The 27,125-nt window shown below is 40.4% G+C and overlaps 1 protein-coding gene across 1 annotated transcript in view; it reads left to right on the top strand.

The window, feature by feature from the left end:
• LOC139455785 (trichohyalin-like) overlaps nucleotides 1-27,125 on the top strand; it is a 138,850-nt gene that overhangs the window by 10,990 nt on the left and 100,735 nt on the right. The window contains exons 2-7 of the mRNA XM_071237331.1: nucleotides 18,459-18,540; nucleotides 19,979-20,136; nucleotides 20,928-21,048; nucleotides 21,561-21,749; nucleotides 24,832-24,927; nucleotides 26,040-26,135. Coding sequence (XP_071093432.1) covers nucleotides 18,474-18,540; nucleotides 19,979-20,136; nucleotides 20,928-21,048; nucleotides 21,561-21,749; nucleotides 24,832-24,927; nucleotides 26,040-26,135 — 727 coding nt within the window. The 5' untranslated portion in view covers nucleotides 18,459-18,473. The remainder of the gene's footprint in view (nucleotides 1-18,458; nucleotides 18,541-19,978; nucleotides 20,137-20,927; nucleotides 21,049-21,560; nucleotides 21,750-24,831; nucleotides 24,928-26,039; nucleotides 26,136-27,125) is intronic.

Genomic DNA, 27,125 nt, shown 5'->3' with positions numbered 1-27,125 from the left:
CTACCGGACTGCCCCTATATGCAGATGTATTCTTCCATACAGGGGTGGTGGGGTAACCTTGTGGTTAAAGTGTTCACTCATCACACCGAAGGCCCGGGTTTGATTCCTTTCTTGGGTACAGAGTGAGAAGCCCGTTGCTGGAGTATTGCTAAAAGCGGTGTAAAGCTATACTCTCGCACTCATCAACACAGTGGCAGAGTTTGCTTGTTCATGCCTGAGGTTGTGTGTTTGTTGTATTTTTAAGTTCTAATATCTGAGGGATTGTTTAGGAAATATTTTTGTTTGCATGATATATTGTGTCTGATTCTATTTATTTTACATTATGTGTCATAAAAGCATGTTGATGTCATAAGTAGTGCAGAAATAGTCTAGCACGGCCACTAGTCTGCTAGTCAGAGACTTGTAACAATCTTTCATAGAAAAACAATTAATTCCCATGTTGAACTGCAACTTTTACATAATGAGGACCAGCATTGTTAATTTCTTCAGTGTAGTTGACCGATTCCACAGCCGAAAAATGTAAAATTCTCTGTATGTTCTGCACAAAAAGTGATTTTCTGCAAGATGGGTACATGTCTGCTTCAAAAGTACAATTTTGAAAAATATTCTGCAACCGTGGACTCATGGAATACAGTGGGGAGTGACCTATCTATATAACTGTCACCACTGGCAGAGTAAAGGGAAGTGTATTACATATATTATACTGATATATTTCAGGGGGCTATTATTAAAATGTTCAAAATACACATTGAGTTATCAAAACAAGAATTGGAGAAACCTAACGAACATGGTCCACTGGGTCTGTGTTGTGCTGACTTGTGATCTGACACACGACACTGTGTGATCACCAGGGGGGTGGTAGCACCACCATAACAGGTGTTGCAATAAACGCCTGCAGGGAACTTAATGGTGGACAACACACATCTGGGACCACTGTTTTATTGATTCTTTCCTTCTATTCAGTTATGACCCTTTCTAATGAAATGTGGTCCAACTTGTGTATATCGTGTTGTAAGCAGGTTATTGCAAACCTATTTGAGATTCGTCTAATAACTTTTCTGTGAGATATGTCTGAAGTTGTCATGGCATAATGGCATAATGTCCTGTGTATTTGTTTCGTAACACATATACATACACCACAAACCACACACACCAGACAAACCACACACACCAGACACACCACAAACCACACACACCAGACACACCACCAACCACACACACCAGACACACCACAAACCACACACACCAGACACACCACAAACCACACACACCAGACACACCACAAACCACACACACCAGACACACCACAAACCAGACACACCAGACACACAACACACAAACCACACACACCAGACACACCACAAACCACACACACCAGACACCACACACACCAGACACACCACAAACCACACACACCACAAACCACACACACCAGACACACCACAAACCACACACACCAGACACCACACACACCAGACACACCACAAACCACACACACCACAAACCACACACACCAGACACATCACAAACCACACACACCAGACACACCACAAACCACACACACCAGACACCACACACACCAGACACACCACAAACCACACACACCACAAACCACACACACCAGACACACCACAAACCACATACACCAGACACACCACAAACCACACACACCAGACACCACACACACCAGACACACCACAAACCACACACACCACAAACCACACACACCAGACACACCACAAACCACACACACCAGACACATCACAAACCACACACACCAGACACACCACAAACCACACACACCACAAACCACACACACCACAAACCACACACACCAGACACATCACAAACCACACACACCAGACACCACACACACCAGACACACCACAAACCACACACATCAGACACATCACAAACCACACACACCAGACACATCACAAACCACACACACCAGACACACCACAAACCACACACCACAAACCACACACACCAGACACATCACAAACCACACACACCAGACACACCACAAACCACACACCACAAACCACACACACCAGACACACCACAAACCACACACCAGACACACCACAAACCACAGACAACACACAAACCACACACGCCACACACCACAAACCACACACACCAGACACACCACAAACCACACACACCATGCATACAAATTTATAAGTATTTTGGGAGCAACAACCAGCCTGGAGGCTTACAAGCTATAGTAAAACATTATATACTTCAAAATAGTGATAATCATGATGATAATTAAAAAGATGATAATGACAGGATGTAACAGATACAACATTAAATGTGTTTTACATTTCATAGATTTCAAAAAGACGCTTGTATTTCAGATTTAAATGATCAAAAATTTGTCTTCTATAGTCGCTTACATACAGCGGAATGGTTTAATAAGACTGTACACCTTCCTTGTCAGTGTCATGTTGATTTCGTGGCAATTCCACAGTGATCAGTGAGTGTCTATAGCAGTATATGTGCCTATCAGTGGTGGCCTATATAGGTGAGCCGTGTGGCTCATCACCTCACACGCTGGTCATATATCCGTGTTTCCCGCGGTTTCCCGCTCCACCTCAGCCTGTTCATTCATGCCTGGTTCAGTCCGGCCTCCACGCCCGTCAATCACCTGTCAGTCACCTGTCACATACCAGCTGGTTTTGGGCCTGCCTCACAAACTGTTTTGATCACACAATCGGTGTGTTCACTAATTTACCAATTAAGCTGGTTTTTGTTAAGCTACTTAAGATGGGGGTCTACATGAGTGGCCACTCATCTATGAACAATGGTAAAAGTCTCATGGAGTAGATATGACCATTGCATCAGGCTATGTTTGTTTGTTTGTTTGTTTGTTGTAATAATGCTCACTCAGCAATATTCTGGCTATATGATAGCGGTCTGGTCAAGTCAATCCAGTGATTGACATCATGAGCATCGATCTACACAATTGGGATACGATGACATGCACCAGCCAAGTCAGCGAGCCTGACCACATGTTGTTAGTCGCCTCTTACAACAAGCATAGTCACCGTTTACTGCAAGCATGGGTTGCCAAAGACCTATTCTACACTGGATCTTCACAGGTCATATCTGGCTTTGACAAGGTACAGCAAATCAATCTAACTTGGACAAGGCCAGACCAAATTATTTACTTGTTTTAAGGACCCTGCCGATTGATATACATTATAGTTCTAAATTATGAAAGAAAAACACAACTCATGTTCCCACTGGAAATATAAAAAATACATCTCACCAGGATGTTTTCGTATTTCATGTAAGGGAGGCTACTCAAAATTCAATGACAATTTTTTCTCTTTCTCTTCTTTCCACCCGGCATCAAGACAGTTTCAAAGAAATTCCAATAAAGAAAGTAATTTATTTGGTCTGACCTCATTCTGTATTTTCCAGAAATAGGCTGGGTAAACATCATGTACATTATGGGCCTTCGTAATAGATTGAGGGCGAGTACCAGTAGGTGAGTGCGTGGGTAGGTTTTTCATTTAATGAGTTATTGTTTTAAAGTGAGTGAGTGGGTGGGTGGGTTTTGAGTGAGTGTTTATGTGTGTGTCGGAGTGAGGTTTTTCAGTGAATTGTCTTTTGGAGTATGTGAGTGGGTGGGTAGGTGTTGTTTTGAGTGAGTGAGTGACTTTGGTGTGTTCGCTGAACAGCTGTGACAGAAGATGGTGGGATTTTGTCTGTTATTTGATGTACTGCGTGAGATGGTAATCGAAATAGACATACAAACAAGATTTCCGAAAACATACTTCTAAGCGATTTTGTAAAAATTGAAATGAAGAAACATGATAATTGAAATAAATGACAAAACAAAATGGTATCTATCTGTTACTGATTTTGTTAACTGACTTGTCAAAATGACGAAAAGGCTTAACTTAATTTATTTAATGTAATTTCACATTTGTCGAAATTGTGATTGGTGGATATGTTATGTACCCTTTAATATAAATGTAGATGTTGGGACTTGGTAAGGTAGTGAGTTGCCACGTGCACTGTGCCAGCATTAAACAGAATAGACGCCACGCCTCTAATACATGTTGAACTCAAATAGACGCCAGGTCAACGGTTTGCCCAAAATAATTCATGTTTAGAACTGGTCCTCAGCATCCGATACCTGTCATAAGAGGCGACTAACGGGATCGGGTGGTCAGGCTCGTTGATTTGGTTGGTGCATGTCATCGTATGCCAATTGCGTGGATCGATGCTCATGATGTCTGTCACTGGCAGGGATTTATCTGCACCTACTCAGGGGCCGATACCTGACCCCAAGTCTGGAGCAAATGTCATTAAAAATTCCTACATTTGAATAAAAAATATCCCAATACATGATAATATAGTTATTACTTACGTTATGGATCTGTAGAAGTAACTGATAGAGTTAACTGTATGTCACTGATAATAGGACCAAAAGAAGAAGAGGTTTAAGGCTTATCTCACATTATTGCAGTGTTCTAACACCTCCGAATTAGGGAAATATGAGCTTTTAGAAATCCCTATTTGTCTGCCACATGTACAGGCACTTGGTTAAGAAAAGATAAATCTGTGCACTGGATTGTCTAATCCAGATTTGATGATTAACAGACTGCCGTCATATAGCTGGAATATTGCTGAGTGTGGCGTTAAACTACAAACAAACACACAAATTGTGTGGATCGATGCTCATGATATCAATCAATGGATGCCCATGCTTGTCGTAAGAAGCGACTAACGGGATTGGGTGGTCAGGCTCCGCTGACTTGGTCGATGCATGTCATCGATCCCAATTGCGTGAATCGATGCTCATGATGTCCATCACTGGATTGTCTGGTCCAGACTTCATTATTTACAGACTGCTGTCATATGGCTGGAATATTGCTGAGTACTGCGTTAAACAACTTACAAACAAAAAATTCAAATGTACACTTATTTTATTTGGCAAATCCTTTAGTAATAAGCGAGGACAATACGGTATTACTGGTATATCGCAATACACTTTTCAAACGATACGTATTTCATTATTTCTTCCGCGTTCCAGTATATTGGGTTAGAGATATATAACAAGTTTTGTTATTATTTGTGTAGTTTAACCTAAACTCAGAAATTCATTCATAAATGATGTTTCCTGTCAAAATTGACAGAACATGGAATCAATTTTTCTCTCAAAGCGGCAGCGACTGGGCATGCTAACTTTGGCATCATAATATTTACTTTAGTATGTAGAAATTTGAATCTGCATGTACGATCAGTGTCAACCAATGTCAGACACATCAGCTTCCAGCAATACTTATGACAATACATATACAGTCCACTACAATGTTTTTAGCAATACACAGCCCTAGTATAAGCAGACATAACACTATAACTGGTGTATTACCACACAAGGGTTTTTGGTAGAAGAGGTCATGAATAAAGAAAAGGAAAATATATCCCAGTTATATGTCCAGGCTGAGATCGTATGACAATATCAATACAATCTGGTTCAGCTTACAAACCGCTCCAGACAGATTTAATAAATATTCTGAGTTTGAGATGCCCCCTTGCAATGAGTGACCTGTATGGAGCCTCAGAGGGATTCCATGCCAAGCCTATGAAATGTACAATATAATGACGGCTATTATCACAGCCATTGACAACTGACGACCTTGTTCTGCTGTAAGTTGAATTCTATGATGTTGTACTGTCATTTCATCAAATTGTGGAGAATGTAATGAACATTTAAATATTTTATACATAATTGACGGATCATCAAGTTCATTCCTTTTTTTCTGCTTTATACAGTACAGTGATTATGTTGAAAACAGGTCAAATTTACATAGAGATATGGATGGTTATTTCTTTGGTCTTGGGTCTTGGGCCTAACTGAAATAAATAGTGAAGAAATCACTTTCAATGATCAGGTATTAAAGGTGCGAGATAAGTATTTCAAGACTTCTTTATCTGTATTAAACTTCATTTCATTTTATTTTTTTCAAGGATTGACATTTTTTATCATGTTTTAAACAAAATGCCATTCCCAAGACAGGTGTTGGCTAAAAAAAGATTTATCAGAATGATTGTGAAATCATCTATCTCTCGACGTCATACCAATAGAGGCAGCCCCCATTCTCATTTAAGAGTCACTAGGATGTCGCTGTATAAAGCTTGTGAAACGACCTACTCACTCATTTGGGTAGGTGATGGGCAATTCTAGTGGTTGAAGTGTTCACTTGTCACACGAATACAGTGATTGAGTATTATTCGGAACCGCCCAATTTATCGTACATTTCAAAATGATTTGCACCCTTATTTGCATACATAATCACCCACATATCAGATAACCAGTATGTAGACGTCTTCCCGTGGCAAGTGAGTTAACTGACTATTAAAGTCCAGTTTCCACCCTTGCCAAACTAGGCTGGTATTATGGAGTTACATTTTGGCTGGACAACGGGTCTATGCATAGTCCAATCAAAATCGCCCAAAGAAATCGAAATCCGGTTCATAAACTGTTGTGCAGATTTTGATTGATTGCAGGATTTGCAATGCATGTACACCACCAACTCATTGTTAACAGATATTTTCCAAATCTTTTCATGTTTTAAACCAAGGTGCTCACATGATTTGATGCACTTCACGATGTAAGACCCGTTTTATCACAATATAGGTGTTGATTATCGATCAGATTGTCTTGACAGGGCGACCTCAATTGCATATCTATAGCATCCTGAGACCCAAGTTGAATGGATTGGTTTACATGATAATTGTACATTTTTAAACTTATCCTATCTCACACTATGCATTTCTGTTTCTTCTTTCGATTGGACCCGTCCAGTAGAACCCATGCCGTAAAAGGTAATTGGCAACCGGATCATGGTCCATGGATATGTGGTTGTGTATCGTTGAGTAATACACATAGGATCTTGATGTGTAGATCTTACAGGGGATCTTCTGTTGTGAATATCATTTATTGTTCTGAACAGTGTCTGGTTTTTTCTGAGTCAGTAATATCCTTTACTGTAGAAATTGATACATTGTAGATAATGAAGGATGTAACATGGAGTTGATGCCTCCATAATGAGGCATTACTTTCTGTCATGGGGCCTGACTGCCATGACTGGACTGTGTTGTCACGGACACATGCAGCCTCTGTGATACTGTACCCTGTAGAACATATTAAGAAAAATTACAGAATGGTCAGGCTTGTATGTTGATTAACGCCACACTCAGCAATACTCAAGCTATATTGACATGGCTCTGTAAATAATCGAGTCTGGACCATTGTGAGTATCAATCTATGCAATGACATGCATCAAACAAGTCAGCAAGTCTCACCACTCGATCCTGTTAGTCGCCTCTTATGTCAAGCAATTTAACAACAATCTACACCTTTTGATCACTGCACGTTCCTCAAGTTTGTCCATTCTCCAAAGGTCACAGAACCTGCTTATTTAACTGACTTGTCACACGAAACAATTTTCTCAATTTCTTTATATGCCTCTGAGATGACCATAACTCCCATACTTTAACATAGGCTTATGATAGTTTTAGCGCTAAGATCGCTTTGTGCAAGTGGGACGTGGTGATAATGTGCTCGGAACTTGTGCTATGTGAATATCTTGGACCATGTTGTGCACCTGGTAACCCTTGATAAGCACTAGGTGAAATCACTTGATTGACAGACCTAATCAAGTAGTATACACTTACACATGCAATGCTCAGTTCAATCATTATTGTTTTATGACCATTTTATGAGATAGAAAATGACATCAAGACTTGGAATGAAATGGTTGTGACCAGACAGCTTAGCCCAAACAATGCAGATGAACTGGCGGACATCAGGGTTTACCAGATGCAAAATTATTCGTCGACCCACATATTAATTGTGAATGGATGAAAAGAATTTACATTGCAAGTCCTGAGGGTTTCAAAAATGTTCCCTGTTTGAATAAAAAATAATTAGTCAATCAAACTAGATTGCATGATATGTATAACTGATATTTCTGTTCTGGTTAGAAGTTCATTCAAGGTTGGTATTGTCAGATGTTGATTTTTTTCGATGTAACATTGAAATCCACATCTGTAATAGGCTAAGTATAGGCTTCTGGACTTGACACTAATTAGACCCTAGGCCAGGTACGTACATAGTCCCAGTGACATCCAGTACAGGCTCTGTGATACTGATGTTGTGTACAATGTGCTGACTAGGCCAGGTACAGGTTCTGTGATACTTATAGTGAGTACAATGTGATGACTAGACCAGGTACAGGCTCTGTGATACTGATGTTGTGTACAATGTGCTGTCTAGGCCAGGTACATGCTCTGTGATACTGATAGTGTGTACAATGTTCTGACTAGGCCAGGTACAGGCTCTGTGATACTGATAGTGTGTACAATGTGCTGTCTAGGCCAGGTACAGGCTCTGTGATACTGATAGTGTGTACAATGTTCTGACTAGGCCAGGTACAGGCTGTGTGATACTGATAGTGTGTACAATGTTCTGACTAGGCCAGGTACAGGCTCTGTGATACTGACAGTGTGTACAATGTGCTGACTAGGCCAGGTACAGACTCTGTGATACTGATAATGTGTACAATGTGCTGACTAGGCCAGGTACAGGCTGTGTGATATCGATTGTGTGTACAATGTTCTGACTAGGCCTGGTACAGGCTCTATTATACTGATTGTGTGTACAATGTGCTGTCTAGGCCAGGTACAGGCTCTGTGATACTGATAGTGTGTACAATGTGCTGTCTAGGCCAGGTACAGGCTCTGTGATACTGATAGTGTGTACAATGTGCTGTCTAGGCCAGGTACAGGCTCTGTGATACTGAAAGTGTGTACAATGTGCTGTCTAGGCCAGGTACAGGCTCTGTGATACTGATAGTGTGTACAATGTGCTGTCTAGGCCAGGTACAGGCTCTGTGATACAGATAGTGTGTACAATGTGCTGTCTAGGCCATGTACAGGCTCTGTGATACTGAAAGTGTGTACAATGTGCTGTCTAGGCCAGGTACAGGCTCTGTGATACTGATAGTGTGTACAATGTTCTGTCTAGGCCAGGTACAGGCTCTGTGATACTAATAGTGTGTACAATGTGATGACTAGACCAGGTACAGGCTCTGTGATACTGATAGTGTGTACAATGTTCTGCCTAGGCCAGGTACAGGCTCTGTGATACTGATAGTGTGTACAATGTGATGCTTAGGCCAGGTACATGACCAGTCCCAGTGACATCCAGTACAGGCTCTGTGACACTATTAGTGTGTACAGTGTTCTGACTAGGCCAGGTGAGAGCTTGTCGATGTGACAATGAGTGTCCGATACACTGATTGATTGTAAATCAGTGGGCTGAGTATGGGCTTGTATTGATTTGCTTGGCAGAACAGATGGAGGTAGCTTGAAAATTTGATCTTTTTGGTAAATTAGTGTGAAACAATGATGTACAATGTCCAACTGTATTACTATACCATGTTGTACAGTACTTAGGTCTGAATATCTTTAATGATTTAGGTTATTTCCCAGTCTATAAATCAGTTACCACACATTTACATTAAGAAACTTTGTGCTACTTGGACCCATGAAGACCCGGCAGGGTAGAATAGGTCTTCAGCAACCCATGCTTGCCATGAAAGGTGACTATGCTTGTCGTAAAAGGCGACTATCGGGATCGGGTGGTCAGGTTTGTTGACTTGGTTGATATATGTCATCGTATCTCAATTGCATGGATCGATGCTCATGATATCAATCACTGGATTGTCTGGTGCAGACTCGATTATTTACAGACTGCCATCATATAGACACAATATTGCTGAGTGCGGCAGTAAACAAGAAACAAACAAACAAACAAACTTCCGCAAGATATGTAAGGTGTGAACTATACATGTAGGTCATCACTGTCTACAGAAGGCTTCATGATGATGGATGCTTTTTTGTACCATGACATTTTAAATTCTTTCATTCTGATTGGTCCACTGACCCAGTGATGATCCGTGTTAGAATTGGTCTTCAGCATCCCATTGACTATGCTTGTCATAAGGGGCAACTAACGGGATCGGGTGGTCAAGCTCGCTGACTTGGTTGATGCATGTCATTGTATCCAAATTGCATAGATTAATGCTCATGATGTCAATCACTGGATTGTCTGGTCCAGACTGGATTATTTACAGACCACCATAATGTAAGTGGAATATTGCTGAGTGCAGCTTTAAACAACAAACAAACAAAGATTGGTCCACCAGCTATATCAAATGTATGTTGAACCATGATTTTGCTGATATATTTATTCACCTCCCTCTCGCGCAAACTGGTTGTTTGGCAATTTCAAGTACTGATCTTACTTCATGAACATTGCTATATAACGTGCTGCACTTACTACATTATTTGCAGTAAGTGGGGCAATATATTTAACCATGAAGAACAAAAAATATGGAAAATGTAAATCAAATACGTGAAATTATTAGAGGGGACTTATATGGACCTGGGCCCCATTCCTCAAAGTGATCTTAGCGCTACGATGATTGTAAGCCTATGTTAAAGTATGGGACTTATGATCACCTTAACGCTAAGATCGCTTTGAGGAATGGAGCCCTGGTGGTCAGGCTCAGTGACTTAGTTGATGGTGTGTCGAACTGTGAATCCTCTGTAGTTAACCAATATGAGTGAGTGAGTGAGTGAGTTTGATTTTACTCTGCTTTTAGCAATATTCCAGCAATATCACGGCGGGGGACACCTGAAATGGCCTTCACACATTGTACCCATGTCAGGAATCAAACCCGGGTCTTCGGCGTGACGAGTGAACGCTTGAACCACTGGGCTACCCGACCGCCCCCTTAACCAATATGATGGCGTCATGCTGTTGTTGTTGCAGTTCATTCTGCCATCACTGCCATTCAGTTGATCAGTTGATCACTGCCATTCTGAATGTTCATTTTATCCAAGTAAAACTGATGCAACTGTAGGACATTATGCAAAATAATAGAGAAATTATCTATCAACCATAGGGGCACGGGTGGCCAAGTTGTCAAAGGCGCCGCAATTCGCTATGCAGTGTAGCGTCCCTTGGGCACGCCAGAAACCTATGATTGTGGGTTCAAATTCCAGTTCGCCCTGATTATGTCTCGAGGTTTGTCAGCACCATACCCATGCTCATGGGTTTCAACAAAGGGGTAAAGGTCTAAGACCTGCATCACCTCGGGCTTTTCTCCCACATCAGGCTGATGCGCCGTGATATAACTGGAATACTGTTAAAAGCACCGTTAAACCCAACTCACTCACTCACTGCCATTCTGAATGTTCATTTTATGCAAGTAAAACTGATGCAACTGTAAGTCATTATGCAAAATGATGGAGAAATTATCTATCAACTATAACATGGTTTAAGTCAGATATATCTCTTGAATCTGTTGACTAGATATTCAGGTGAGCTACAGTGCCAAGTCACTATTTTTCAACTCCAAGATGTCGCTGTGTTATCTGTGTATGCTCATGTATGAGCTTGTATATTGGTAGCTGTCTCCAACTGTAAATACCTCCAGCTCTCACTAGAAACATGACTTGGGTTTAACTACACGACATCGTATCTTGGTCCGTGGGATCCAGACATCTTGGGCTGGTTATGCTAATCCTGATGAATCAATCAGGCAAGCAGTGCCTGACTATGAACAAATGTGCAGGTGATGGTCAGGCCACATGTATTTATTTTGTGATTTTTGCCAACCATTTAGCGTTTATTTTGGGAAGGTGTATATTTAATGTATTTTTATATTTGCTTTATTTGTCCTTTTGTTGTTTGGTTCAGACGAATATTTTTTTCGGGAAAATAATAAGTGCATAATATATATAAAGGGCATGTTTTGTTCTCTTTATTAGAGATTTGCACTTACCGGAGACATGTACATACAATGTATGGAAGTATTGTTTAAACCTCAATGGTGATTCCGGGTTAGAATTGGTCCCAGCAACCTATGCTGGTCGTAAAAGCAACCTAACTGGATGTCTCACGAATCATTTCTTAGAAAAGAAGTTTCTTGTGTTGCCATGTCAGAAGACTACATTGGAAGTCTGCAGTATAGACTGTTGGGCCCAGATGCTGTTTGCCATGAGACCATTGTAGTATCCAAGACCCTTTCGCTTGTAAAATCAGGTATGCTGGTGATACTTGCAACTCCTAATATGGAATTGATTAAGAGGTGTGAGACTGGCTCACATCACAAATCAACTTCGGGGGGCCACTGTTGGCCCAGTCGTCTAAGGCGCTGCGGTTCGCTGTGCAGAGTTGCATCCCATGGGCATGCCAGAAACTTATGATTGTAGGTTTGAATCCCGGTTTGCCCCAGTTATGATTCTAGGTTTCTCAGCGCCATACCCGTGCTCTTGGGTTTCACCGAAGTGGTAAACGATCATTTTGTGGATTCCTCGCACATTAAGCTGACACGCCACGATATAACTGGAATACTGGTAAAAGCAGTGTTATACCCAACTCACTCACTCACTCACTCAATCACTCACTCACAAATCGACCCGTGAAGATTCCGGGGTAGAATAGGTCTTCAGCAACCCATACTTGGCGTTAAAGGTGACTATGCTTGTCGTAAAATGCGACTAATGGGATCGGGTGGTCAGGCTTGCTGACTTGGTTGATACATGTCATCACTCCCAATTGCATGGATTGATGCTCATGATGTCAATCACTGGATTGTGTGGTCCAGACTCAATTATTTTACAGACAAGCCGTCATATAGCTGGAATATATTGCTGAGTGTAAACAATCAAAACACTCACAAATCAACTTCAAGACCAATGAGTTCTGGTGTCACTTGCTGTCTGCAGAGTGCCTTAAGTGGGCTTTTCCCGAGCTCAAGGTTTTACATTTTCAACCAAAACCCCAGAGATTCTTGATAATGTACACTTGAGGATAGCTCAATGGGAAAACAGGTTACAAAACTTAACACGATATGTGAGGTTGCAGGTTCGATTCATGTCATGGAATTTTCATGTAAAAGAAAATTGTCACTTTTAACCAATCATCAAACAGAAAATTTTGTGGTCACGTCAAAAAGCAAGTTTATGAAATGTTAATACCTTGGTATTACAATTGAAATGTAAAACAAGCGGGTTTAGATGTGACCCATTTCAAAAACCTAGTTTTTGATGAGAACTGCTTCAAAACCGGGGCTTGGAAGATAAGCTGGTTACTAGTTTTACCCGAGGTCGTCAGGAAACTAATGCGATATAGGGTAATATGGTGATAGGTACATAACCAAACTAGGTGCAAAATGGGAAACAGTGGTATATTGTTCAAAACTGGGATTTAAAAAAAATGTTTTGAGGTATTTTAAGCAATAACATGAAACTAATCATCAAGCTAGTTAGTGAAATTTTACTGACATTTGCTGCAGCCTTTGCGCCACTATCAGCCTCTGAGGAAGGTAGGTAAACTCCTAATTAGCGCATCATGCATTGATTGGTGTTCATGCTCTCAACCACTGGTAGGCCAAGCCATCCGTATTTACCCACATGCAGGCTACCATGGTAGGGAATGCAGTATCTCTCGCCACCCTGTAAGTTATTTGTCACAGAGCCTGGGGTGAAGACGATACTTACAGTAGGATGTGTTTTAGCATGTGTGTTTATCTGTTCTGTTGAGCCCGGTGTGAATACTGACACTTACAGTAGGATGTGTTTTAGCATGTGTTTATCTGTTCTGTTGAGCCCTGTGTGAAGACTGACACTTACAGTAGGATGTGTTTTAGCATGTGTTTATCAGTTCTGTTGAGCCTGGTTAAAGACTGACACTTACAGTAGGATGTGTTTTAGCATGTGTGTTTATCTGTTCTGTTGAGCCCGGTGTGAAGACTGACACTTACAGTAGGATGTGTTTTAGCATGTGTTTATCTGTTCTGTTGAGCCCGGTGTGAAGACTGACACTTACAGTAGGATGTGTTTTAGCATGTGTTTATCTGTTCTGTTGAGCCCGGTGTGAAGACTGACACTTACAGTAAGATGTGTTTTAGCATGTGTTTATCTGTTCTGTTGAGCCCGGTGTGAAGACTGACACTTACAGTAGGATGTGTTTTAGCATGTGTTTATCTGTTCTGTTGAGCCTGGTTAAAGACTGACACTTACAGTAGGATGTGTTTTAGCATGTGTGTTTATCTGTTCTGTTGAGCCCTGTGTGAAAACTGACACTTACAGTAGGATGTGTTTTAGCATGTGTTTATCTGTTCTGTTGAACCTGGTTAAAGACTGACACTTACAGTAGGATGTGTTTTAGCATGTGTTTATCAGTTCTGTTGAGCCAGGTTAAAGACTGACACTTACAGTAGGATGTGTTTTGGCATGTGTTTATCAGTTCTGTTGAACCTGGTTAAAGACTGACACTTACAGTAGGATGTGTTTTAGCATGTGTTTATCAGTTCTGTTGAGCCTGGTTAAAGACTGACACTTACAGTAGGATGTGTTTTGGCATGTGTTTATCTGTTCTGTAGAGCCCTGTGTGAAGACTGACACTTACAGTAGGATGTGTTTTGGCATGTGTTTATCAGTTCTGTTGAGCTCGGTGTGAAGACTGACACTTACAGTAGGATGTGTTTTGGCATGTGTTTATCAGTTCTGTAGAGCCCTGTGTGAAGCCTGACACTTACATTAGGATGTGTTTTAGCATGTGTTTATCAGTTCTGTTGAGCCTGGTTAAAGACTGACACTTACATTAGGATGTGTTTTGGCATGTGTTTATCTATTCTGTTGAGCCCGGTGTGAAGACTGACACTTACAGTAGGATGTGTTTTGGCATGTGTTTATCTGTTCTGTAGAGCCCTGTGTGAAGCCTGACACTTACATTAGGATGTGTTTTGGCATGTGCTTATGTGTTCTGTTGACTCACTACTTATAACTTAGTCAACTTGCTACTTGAAACAGTCCTGGGGAACACAAAACTGTAAGTAAGCCTGAGAGAGCCAGATATTGAGGTTTTATGTTCTCTGTCAACATGAGAGGGTTGTTAGGGCAAATCAGGACAAGACAATGTTTTCATTTTCTGTTCACAGGTTCCACCTACTGGGGCAAAGATCAACATCAGAAAATATATAATAGTACCGGGGTAGTTCAAATTTATTTTTATTTGCCTGACCATTCTGGTTACTGTTTGATTGGATGGGCATTCTAGAAGTTGGTATTAAAGTAAGAAAACGTACAACTTTATGGATAACAACTTCTGGTTTATTGCCTATAGCGATGTTTTGATGTAGATTCTCCTGTTGTCAAGCTGGAGTGACTACAATCAAGTGATGAGAGGTATATATGTATGACCTGTTTTGATCAGAAGCAGATTAACATTGACAACAACAGGTAATAGATAACACGTAGCATACAGATAATTGGATGAAGCCAAATGTACAGTAAGAATAACAAATAGCACACAGAGTAATGAAGCACACAGGTGATGAAGCCAGATGTACAGTAAGGTTAAGGATTTAACAGTTGTGACAAGCTGATAGGGTCCTAATTAAAATAGTCTATTGCTTGATTAGATCTTTATAGGTAGACGAAATGTAATACCCTTGATCTCTGGTGATCAAAGATTTGTGACGGCGGATTTCTATAGCTTCTGAGAGTTTTCTTTTCTTTTATGTCATGCAAGTATACCTCTCATCACTTGCTTGTTGTCTCTCTAGCTTGATAACGATGCAAGAATCTACATCGAAACGTCGCTATATGCAATAAACCAGAAGATGTTATCCATAAAGTTGCACGTTTTCTTACTCTGTTCGTCATGAAATCGAAAAAATATATAAAACTTAAAATATCTAACAGAAGTAACTTTAAAAAAATAAGACTAAATACACATGGTAAATAGTAAACATCCTGACCACAATTAACATTTATTTTTTCCTGCTGATCAACACAACCTCCTGCCAAATAAGATATAAAATACTAAAAGGTAATGCTATTTTTTGTCATTTGAAGAAGCCCAAGATCTTCCATTTACAGATGAAAAGACAGAGGGCTTGTACAAATGATAATGCCCTGAAAAATAGTGTTTCCGTTGTTATAGCTAAAATGGATAGGATTTGTTATTATACAAACATATACAGCAAATATCGGTTTTGAAACATTTACTGCAATCTTTTCACTTTTACAAATATGGAAACGTCATAGAACAAACCAGATGACGTCACTTTTGAACATCAATGTGACGTCACCTAACAACGGGCGTGATAATGGCCCGTCGTCAAGCAATATGAGGGCATTGTCAAGTTACAGTGGCCCGCTCATTTCTGATAACATTCGGATGGTTTAATGATAATTCTATCCATTATAGCTATAATGACAATTACAAATGTATATTTATTTCAGCCCACAAACAAATTTGTAGCAGAATATCTGTAAACCATAAGACAGCAATAGTGTGGCCTAAGTCTTATTGACTGCCTCCCACTGCTATAGGATCTGAAGATATTGACTTGGGAGGTAACACAAACCCTTCTGATCATATTTAAGACGTACATCCAGCTACAAGGATATATTTTCCTGTATGAACTAGTGACACAAGGCTGTCACCAGGGCAGGGAAGGTATTTATTATGAGGGTAGATATTACACACACGATGTATGGTAGACAATAATCCCTGCATGGCACATTTTTAATGTCTCAATCTTAAAGGGAGACTTTGCTTCATGGTCTGGTGCCTGTTTTCGGCTTAGTTCTAGATTAATACCATGTGTAAACTGAGACATGGTCTCTGTGCGGAAACACATACAGACAGAATTTGTTAATATTGTCTCACTAGTTGATATATTTAAGATAAAAAAAACCCCAAAAAACAGAAACATGTACTTCATCCTTGAAGTATAATGACGTTAACCCTTAACTGCTTGAGGGCACTGGTGGCCCCAGAGCTCCAGATAAGCTTTTGGTGTTGTGGGTATTTTACCCATGCATTTTAAAATCATTGGGTATCAGTAATTCTAGGTGCGTATTCAAATTTCTGTTACCCACTAGTTTTTACACATGTGGGTATTTAAGTTAAATATTTAAAAACACTATTCATCTAGTCCCTGCAAACTGGTGTCGTGTGGGTTCGAGAGCTTTATAGGACTCAAAAATACCACCATACTTCCACAAGAAAGTGCGATGGCAAATGATCATGATGAGTTTGGCAAGGTTGACGGAATGCCAACTTATAATTTCAATATAAGTTGCTCATTTGCTAATCAAATACGCAGGGTTACTTCACAATATTTTGATGATACGCACAAGTTTTATTTTTGTAGCGTATCTGTAATGTTCGTTGCGTATTTGATACGCTTGGATTATATTTTACTGCGTATTTCTGCATTTCTGATGCGTATTTCACGCAGATACGCAGCTTATCTGGAGCTCTGTGGCCCAGTCGTCTAAGATGTGGTAAACGTCAGAGACCTGCATTACTTTGAGCTTTCCTCTCACATTAAGCTGACATGCCGCTGACACAGTATACAATTTGAACCAGTAGTGGAAGAAAGTGGATTTGAATCAATATGTGCAGGGACTGACAATTAGCCGAGCCTGGTCCCCTTCTAAGCTTTGAACAGGAAATGTTTTTGCTCACTTTCTTATTTGGATGCTATGAAGTATATTAAATTAATGCGTCCCTTTATAAGAATATTTACTCAAGAATTAAGAAATATTGAATTCAAGTTGCCAAACAAATGTTTGAAGAACTAAGGTAAAGATAAATGTTCATAAAAAAATGCAATGAAGCACCACGTTAGTACCAGTTTGAGGTTTCTTGAAAGTTCATCAATTGTAGAACATTCATGAACTTTGCAATTCATCAATGATAATTAACTTCATTTAAAACTAATTTTTAAAATGTGCATAAATCAGTCAGTGCCCACCACAAAAATTCTGCCTACAATAACTAGTTTGAATTGCAGGACAATGGGTTAAATGAATAGGCAAGTTTAATTGACACTGCACAAGTGGGATCATATTAATCTTTTCGCACCGGAGAACTAGGATTTTCTCACAGAAGTCTGTACACTAAGAAAGGAAAGATATCTGTCAATTGCTGTTAAGCAATTGTGTAGTTTCGTTGAATATATAAATGTCTCCAAATGCGTTAGATAGCATGCTGTTATATGATTACTTTCGGGGAAGCAGATCACTTATACCATTTTTGAATGTATAGATGTTTGGTATGGTTCAAAGGAGGGTGCACACCCCCTCCCACCTGGATCCCTGTCTGATTCTGTGTGTTTCACCTTTACAGTGAGTGAGTGAGTGAGTATGGTTTTACGCCGCTTTTAACAATATTCCAGCAATATCACGGCGGGGACCCCAGAAATAGGCTTCACACATTGTACCAATCTCGGAAATCGAACCCGGGTCTTCGGCATGACGAGCGAACACTTTAACCACTAGGCCACCCTTTCACCTTAACAAGTGTTATGAGCTGACATTGGTGTTGTGTTGTGTTGCAGGTGTAGGGAGGCAGGATGGATGGGACCGACGCTGATGGGGAGTGGAGTGACGACGATGGAGTCAAGTCAGGTTCCGTCACAGGTACGTCATCACTTCATAGTCACCAACACGGATTCTTGTAACCATTTAAAATTCAGGGGTTGGGGAAAGGGGTGGGCAGGGGGTGGGGATTATTTCCAGACATACCATTTGTTGCTGTTGAAAGAAGGTTCTGAGCAATTAAAAAAGATTCAAGACATCAGACATGTCCAGCAAACAGTTTCTTCTTGGGGTAAAACTTGAGTACAAATGATATTTTTTTTCAGTTTTCCTCAATTCGCTGGGAAGAGTTGTGTCCCTTTTGAAGAGTTGTGTCCCTTATGCATGCCAGAAAACCATGATCGTGGGTTGGAATGCTGGTTTGCTCTGTTTGTCAGAATCAAACCTGTGCTGGTGGGATTCATCAAAGTGACACACAACTAAGACCTGCATCACTTCAAGATTTTCTCCCACATCACATGCAACTTGATTTAACTGAAGTTCAAGGCGGCATTCAGACCAACAAGCTTACTGTAAGAGGTGACTAAGTTGGATTGGTTGGTCAGGCTGGTTTATTTGATCCCTGGAGGCTTGGGAGGCCTGTTTTCAACTGGATTGTCTGGCCCATAGTCTGTTTGTTATATAGTCCTCTGTGACATAGCTTAAGTATTGTCAGCCAGGTTCCCTGGGTATGCTGCGCTGGCGCTACACTGACCCAGGCAATGACTGCACAATGGCCGCCTCCACTAGACGAACAAACATGGCGGACACTCCATGTATTTACTACAGAAAAACGCTAGACACTTAGACACAGTATTCTGACTCCAAACCAACCAGTCCTTGTTTTGTAGCCCCTTAATGCCGAGATGGAACCCCCGACCCTCTAGGCAGATACTCTCTATCTGCCAGACCACGGAGGCGGTCTGAACATCCCAGAGAAGTTATTGCAGAGCACAGGTCCTCCGTTCCTCTCGCGTGTTGTAATGTCAACGTAAATGGCTACAATGACTGCTGTGGACAAAAAGATCATCTTAGAAGAGCATCTGTTTTGTTTTTCTTTGTTTTTGGTTTAACGCCACACTCAGCAATATTCCAGCTATAGTCTGGATCACACAATCCAGTGATTGGCATCATGAGCATCGATTTACGTAATTGGGATATGATGATGTTCATCAACCAAGCCACCGAGCCTGACCACCTGATCTAATTAGTTGCTTCTTACGACAAGCATAGTCGCCTCTACGTCAAGCATGGGTTGCTGAAGACCTATTCTACCCCGGATCTTCACGGGTGAAGAGTATCTGTGAATGTTGTGACACTGCTCATGGTATCACATGCATCATGTTGATGATGCTCACACTGTTAACCATTGGTTTGCCTGCTCCAGGCTCAATCACTCAATGTGAAGTTGGTCTCTGATGGAGATGAGAGTGGCACTTGAATGGTAACTCCAGTGATATCCGGCAGAAGACGTTTCTTGATATCTGGAAATTTGTTTCAGCTCTTTCGGATAATGAACCAGATGATATCCCAACGTCACTGAAGATCACCACGACAATCACAACGTCACCAGGCAACCACAAGATAGACCCTGTTCATGCGATCCTAGACAAGATAGATGCCGAGCTGGGAGCTATAGCAACTGCCAACAATATCACTGTAAGCCATAGTAGACACATATACACACAATTTTCTCAATGATTTATCTAAGCCTGCTCAGAGGCTGATATTCAGCCTCAGTCTGCAGCAGTTTTCAGAAGCTACCAAATTGCAATTAAACTTTCTAAAATTTTTTTGTATTTTACTGGACCAGGAAAAAGCTTCAAAGAAAGAGGCACGAAGAAATAAGATATCACATGACTTGATATGACAATGTATGTAGTCCTGTCTAAAAAGAACCAGTGTTATGTCACTACCAGTAAGGAACAAAAAAATAAATAAAATGAGCATCGGGCTACCTTTATGCTTAGTTTTACAACATTGCATTGAATGCAATGTTAAATACCTCTGAATTTAAGAAATTAAGAATCCTGATTTTGAACAAAATAATACTTTTCCGAAATAGCAATGGGATTGTGACTGTTTCATCAACTAAAAGATTTATATTGCATTATTGCATGAAGTTCACATGTCAGCTGTTATGGTGTGTTTATACTATCCTTTTCTGATTAGATTCCTTGGTAAATCAAGATTATGGATTTCAGATTTGTTACAAGGGCATATTTATGACCTTTCTCTTCAAGTCACAACCTATAATTGATACATGTATCGATAAAGCAATTTATCTTAATCATCAGCTGGCACTTGAGCCATGATCTGAAACAAACATTCTTCATAGAAGTATCAAGAGTCATTTATCACGTATCTCATCAACTGCAATGTAAACTCAATGATTAATAATCAATACGTTCCGAGTACAGACTCTCAATCAAGGTATGTTACCTTCACAGACCTTCAATCAACCCCAAAGTGTCAAAATATCTCCTTTCCCCACTGTGGACCGATTCCGGCTTGAGGCCCAGGGTGTGGTGTTCGACACCACTGATGAGCTGAATCAACGGGACAAGCTAGGTGAGTCAGGCATGTACACAGTGGGATCCTTCCTGTTGGGATTCACGTTAGTATAGGTTCCCAGCAACTGTCCATACCATCCTTCCTGTAGGGATTCTGGGTTAGAATAGGTCCCCAGCAACCATCCATACCTTCCTTCCTGTGTGGATTCTGGGTTAGAATAGGTCCCTAGCAACCTTCCATACCATCCTTCCTGTGGAGATTCCGGGTTAGAATAGGTCACCAGCAACCTTCCATAGCATCCTTCCTGTGTGGATTCTGGATTAGAATAGGTCCCTAGCAACCTTCCATAGCATCCTTCCTGTGTGGATTCTGGGTTAGAATAGGTCCCTAGCAACCTTCCATACCATCCTTCCTGTGGAGATTCCAGGTTAGAATAGGTCCCCAGCAACCTTCCATACCATTCTTCTGGTAGGGAATCAACAACAGAGACTTGTAACATCTGTTAAGAGAAACACTTTTATCAACACTACATAAAGCACCTGAAAATATTTCACTTTTCCACATCCCAGTTTTAGGTCACACACGTGGGGGGAGCTCCGACCGGGATACAGGTGTTGGAACAGGAAGTGTACAGGATGATGCTGGCTCGGAACACAAGAGGATTGTGGGCAGTGCTCAGGTTTACAGCGATGTAGGGAACCTGACTGATGTCCATACGGATGGTAGGAGAAGAGCCAAGCTAGCAGCGCCACTGGAAGGTGCATGGCCATAGCCAGCGTGTCCGTCAGCTTCCTGTCTTAGTGTAGTTCTCTAGCATAGTCCAAACTTGTAGCTTAGGTCAGGGATTCCTGTAGATCTGCTCAGAGGCCGATAGTCATCCCCAAGTCACCCAAAGTCAGGAGCAATGTTCCTGATTGGAATTCCAAATCTTCCAGTTCATGTGTTTACGACTAATGTATGTCAGAGGTGGATGTATTTTCACTGAAAACATTCCACAAAGTGAAGCCTGTGTTTAAGCATGGGAATTACGATCACCTTAGCTCTGTGATCCCATTATGGATCGAGGTCCTGGATCAATTTAGCTAAGTTATACATTATTGCATGGAAGGCAATGTTAAAATATGTCAAAATTAAATTAAATGAGAACAAAAAAATTGTAAAGGGCACTTATAAATTGAATTTCTAGATAAATCCCTGTCAGTTTTAGAGATTTATTATCTTTCTTCATATCAATTTACATTCTATCCAGTGCTTGTTAAGAAATGACTTTGTTGGGTGTTTTACATTTGATCATGCAGACTTGGCCATGGACCTTTGAGAGGTGGGAACCTGTTACCATGTGATTAGAGGAGCTCTAATATTACTGTTCAGTCTTACTAATCAACTGGGTGGATAAATATTTTGCTTTTGTTTACCCTTTGCTCAAGTGCTTGATTGTTGGCTTGTCAAGGAGAAAATTGGGTTTGATTCCCAACCTGGAGACAAAGTCTGTAGCCTCTTGTTTGTGTCACATGCTATGATATTGGTTAGAACAAAGTGTAGCTCCACAGGGAGGCGGGGCGGGTGTGGGTGTGTGCAGGGTGAACACCCATTTTTAAAACAAACAACAATATCATTTCGTTTTTAACAAATATAACAGTTAATTGACTAATCTTGCACTAATTGTTTCCAAGTAAATCGCCAACAAAGAAAGTATACACCCATGTTTGATAGTAGCTAAAAGTGAAACAAACAAGAAATGTATTCCCGTTTTGATAATGTTGGAATTCTTTTGGTCAAATTGAATTGTGTATACTTTCTTTTGCCTGGCTCTTTATTTCCATCCATGCTTTTAAATCTTAAGTGTACCTCCTTTTTCCAAAAAAGCAGCATCCATGCTTGAGAACATTGCTTGAAGTGGACACACTGACTCTCTAACTCTTTGCTAGATTTCAAAGTCAACTTCATGTATCAACAATTTTACAAATGTCAACAACAAGGATGTGTCAACAATGTCACTCTTAAAGTTTGGGAGCAGTTTGACTCAATTCTTCGCCACCCTTGGGAATAAAATCAGTTCAAGCGTTTAGCATGCCTTACAGAGTTATTCCCCTTTATACTTGCGTGCGTCTTGTGGTTGATCTTTGTGGACAATTGGATTGTTTCTCATATCTACCCCAGTTTTTCTGACTTGTTTACATATTGTTATAATGACAGTTATATTACTGACTGCAGTGTAAACAATGGTCAGTCCCTGCAGGTGTTCCATTTCTGCTGTCTCGAGGTGATGCTTGTAGATGTTCATATCGACAAATTGGAAGATTACTGAAACTCATAATATCTGTTTCCTGTCAAACATTATATACAGCTTGCAGTTTGGCCTTCATTCTTCTTACTTTGTATAATTACTATGCATTTTAATTGTACTGATGCTCATATTATCAATTTAATCAAATAATCAATCAACTAACATTTTCTACCAGCAATAAGCCCCAATCAGTGAGGTGAGGTTTGGTGAAATGGGGTTTAACATCGCGTCCAAGATTATTGCACTTATATAGCGACTTATGTGTGTGTGTGTGGCTGCTTGTACTAGTCCGGTCTGATGCCGATTTATAGTGCTAACTCACTGAGATACCATGCCGCAGTTTAACATGAATACCCCACTCTGACACAGTATACAGACTCCGAGCCGACCAGTCCTTGTTTTAGCCCCTTAATGCCGAGCGCCAGACAGGGTAACAACAAGTACCATCTTTTAATGTCTTTTGGTATGACGCCGCCGGGGATCGAACCCCGGACCTTCTGCTCTTCGGGCGGACGCTCTACCACTAGACCACTGAGGCAGTCCCCAATCAGTGTGTGAGGTAGACACGACAAGGTGTAACAGTTTAAAGGGGGGTCTAGGCTCAGACCAATAGGAAGTCCTTTCAAATTGGTTCAAATCATTCATAATCCACTTTTATCTCTATCAATCTAGAATTGCTTGTTACCCCCTAGGCCTTATCTTTATTTGTTGGTTTTCAAAGTTTTTGCGGAAAATTCAATGTAGGTGGTTGAAAAATATAATTCAACTTCTAGATTAGTACTGCTACTAATAAATAAAAAACAAGAAATTTCACTTGGGAAGATGCCGAAAAAGTATTGATTGATTTTGTTTGTTAGAATAAAGATTATAATATATATTATTCACCATTTCTTACAAACTGCGTTGATAATATTTCATGTGTGTTTTTCATTTCACCTAATTGTAAAACCGAGTCAGCAGATATATTTTTTTTTCACAAGGTGAATGTCATTACATTTTTCATCTAATTTCAGTTAATTTTTGTCGGTCTGTCTTGTAAACAAAAAAAAAATATACAGTATTCGACGTGATAAGCGCCCAGGGCGCTCTCAAATTTAGAAATAGGGTGCTCTTATTAGAATATTATTTTGGTGATAAGCAGAGTTGAAAGATAAATTTCATGGTTTATGCTGACAGCCTGAAATGTTATATACGACAGATGTATTTTTCCAGAATTGCCCATAATTAAGGGTGCATATAACACATGACTGCGTATTATACGCGAATGAATAAGTCTTGTGTAAATTGATCAATCAGAAGGGGTGCTAATTGGGATTGTTCACTAGCCAATATATTAGCAAATATCGCCGTGGGTGCTTATTAGAGCGAGGGCTTATTACGTCGAATATGATATATAAGACTTCAGACAGTATCAAATATGGCACTAGTCACTAAGTACAATGTCTAGACGCAGGATGTGGGTTCCATAGTGTGACCTCGCTCAACCTATTTCTCAGTTCTGCCTACATGGTAGTAAAGATGTTCCTAATGTTGAAAGTACCGGTACATTCCAGACGACCACCGTGGCGAGGATGGCCACAGCGACCTTGACTCCCTGGCCGCCCAGCAGATCGATGAGAAGTTCAAGGAGATCATGCGCAAGAAGCGAGGTATGCACCTGTCAATCATACGACATGCACTTTCAGATTGGTGGTTGTTTTGCAATCTGTATGTGTCAAACACACCCAACCTGTCTATTATGAAATGGCAACATTGCTGCTGGTTTGGTTGTACAGTCTTTTTCATGAATGTCATGAAGACAAAAATTAATACAAAAAATGTAATTTAAATAAAAAGATTTTTCTGTTATTTTTCTGGCTGTGTTGAATAAATACATATTCCTGATAGATATATTTATATATCCTTTAAAGTTGGGCTTGTTAGACAGCATACTTTTGTTCTAATTTGCAGTGTTGAATTTGTGTTTGTGTGAATAGTTCATTTAGACGTACCAAACGTACGTAGATATTGATCTGAGTCTTGTAGACATTACATTTGCTTCATGTAGAATGTGTGGAATAAGGGGAGGTAATCAATAGAGCTTTCTGTGTAAAATAATCTGAGATATCAACTATGTTGTGATGTTGTTTGGCAGTTACAGATTTCTAGGTTATTTACTAATTTTGGCAAAGATTCATTTGTAAATATCAGCTGCAAGTGGTAGGAGATTTCTCAAAATCAACAGCTACATTATCTGTTTATAGAGATCAAACACAAATGTTTTTCTTTGCTTTAATAATATTATTGCCAATGTTTGCTTAGGAAGGTTATGGGGCTTTTTAGCAATTAGAGGAGTGAATGCAGTGATGTATCTGGTTGTTTTGTCCGCTTAACCAGTGTACGGGACAGTCCCTGGTATGTAGATGGGGTTAAGGATGCCCAGTTGTGTAAGGTGCTGTAATTTGCTGAGCAGAGTTGCCTCCCTTTGGTGAACCAGAAACCTGTGAGGCATGGGTTTGAATCCCAGTTCACCCTGATTAAGTTTCTAGGTTTGTCAGCACTATGCATGTGTTCATGGTTTCACCAAAGTGGTAAACATCTAAAACCTGCACCACTTTGGGCTTTCCTCCAACATCAAGCTGATTCTGGAAATGACTGAAATACTGTTCAAAGCGGCATTAGACCAAACTCACTGATGTGTGTGAGTGCTTTTGTTTCTCCTCATATGAAGTAAAGGGTGATATTGACAGTGAGGTACAATGAATGTACACCTTTGACGTAGGTGGTTATCTGGATGACTTGAAAGCCCGCATACCCAGACCAGGTAGTGACCGTGACACGGTTAACTCTGAGGAGGGGGTGGTCACTCGGCCGACAGGTGAGGTCAAGCTTGGTGGAGGGACGTGTACACAGATATAACACTCAATATGACATGTAGCAGTTCAGACTCTGCCTTGATGTTGTTGATACTTTAACTATAAGTATAAATGTCTGCATAAAAAGATTCTGAGGCTTTTTTTGGTATGACTTGGCTTACAGATGGGACAACTCTAAGTGATCCCGAACATGGTAATCACACATCTGAAAAAACATTATTACAAGATGTTTCCGTTCCTGACCCAGACATACATGCTGACTGACCAGTTATTGTTTGATTAAATCATGGGATATTAATACTATTTGTAGCTTCACCCATATTCACCCAATGTGTAAATGTTTTGTTTCTTTTGTTATTCTGTCACATTTCGCAAAAATGATAAATGAATAACACAATTTAAAATGGTATTCATTCTCTTCCTACTTGCGGGGCGGTCGGGTAGCCAGGGGGTTAAAGCGTTCGCTCGTCACGCTGAAGACCCGGGTTCGAATCCCGACATGGGTACAATGTGTGTAGCCCATTTCTGGTGTCCCCTGCCGTGATATTGCTGGAATATTGCTAAAAGCGGCGTAAAACCATACTCACTCACTCTTCCTACTTGCCCTATTTTACAAGTGTAAAATTTCGTTTCACCCTCTGACTCAAGATTTTGAGAAATCCATCTTTAAGCCAACTCATACAGAAAAAGACCTTAGTACCAATGTCTAATAGATTACTATAATGCAAACCACTGATACAGAGTTTCCTATATGTCCCCAAGCTTTCCTGGTATATTCCTTCATCAGTTTGGATCTGCAAATATATGTGAAGATTCGGGGTTAGAATTCTTAAGCAGCCCATGCTTGTTGTAAGAGGCGACTAACAGGATGGGGTGGTCAGGCTCGCTGGTTTGGTTGATGCATGTCATCGTATCCCAATTGCGTAGATCAATGCTCATGTTATCAATCACTGGATTGTCTGGTCCAGACTTGATTATTTAGAGACCGCCAT

The sequence above is a fragment of the Haliotis cracherodii genome, unplaced genomic scaffold (genome assembly GCF_022045235.1).
Source record: "Haliotis cracherodii isolate W230 unplaced genomic scaffold, xgHalCrac1.p SCAF_11, whole genome shotgun sequence".
Taxonomy (NCBI): domain Eukaryota; kingdom Metazoa; phylum Mollusca; class Gastropoda; order Lepetellida; family Haliotidae; genus Haliotis; species Haliotis cracherodii.
Note: the sequence above shows the minus strand (reverse complement) of the source record. Positions and strands in the feature narration are given on the sequence as shown.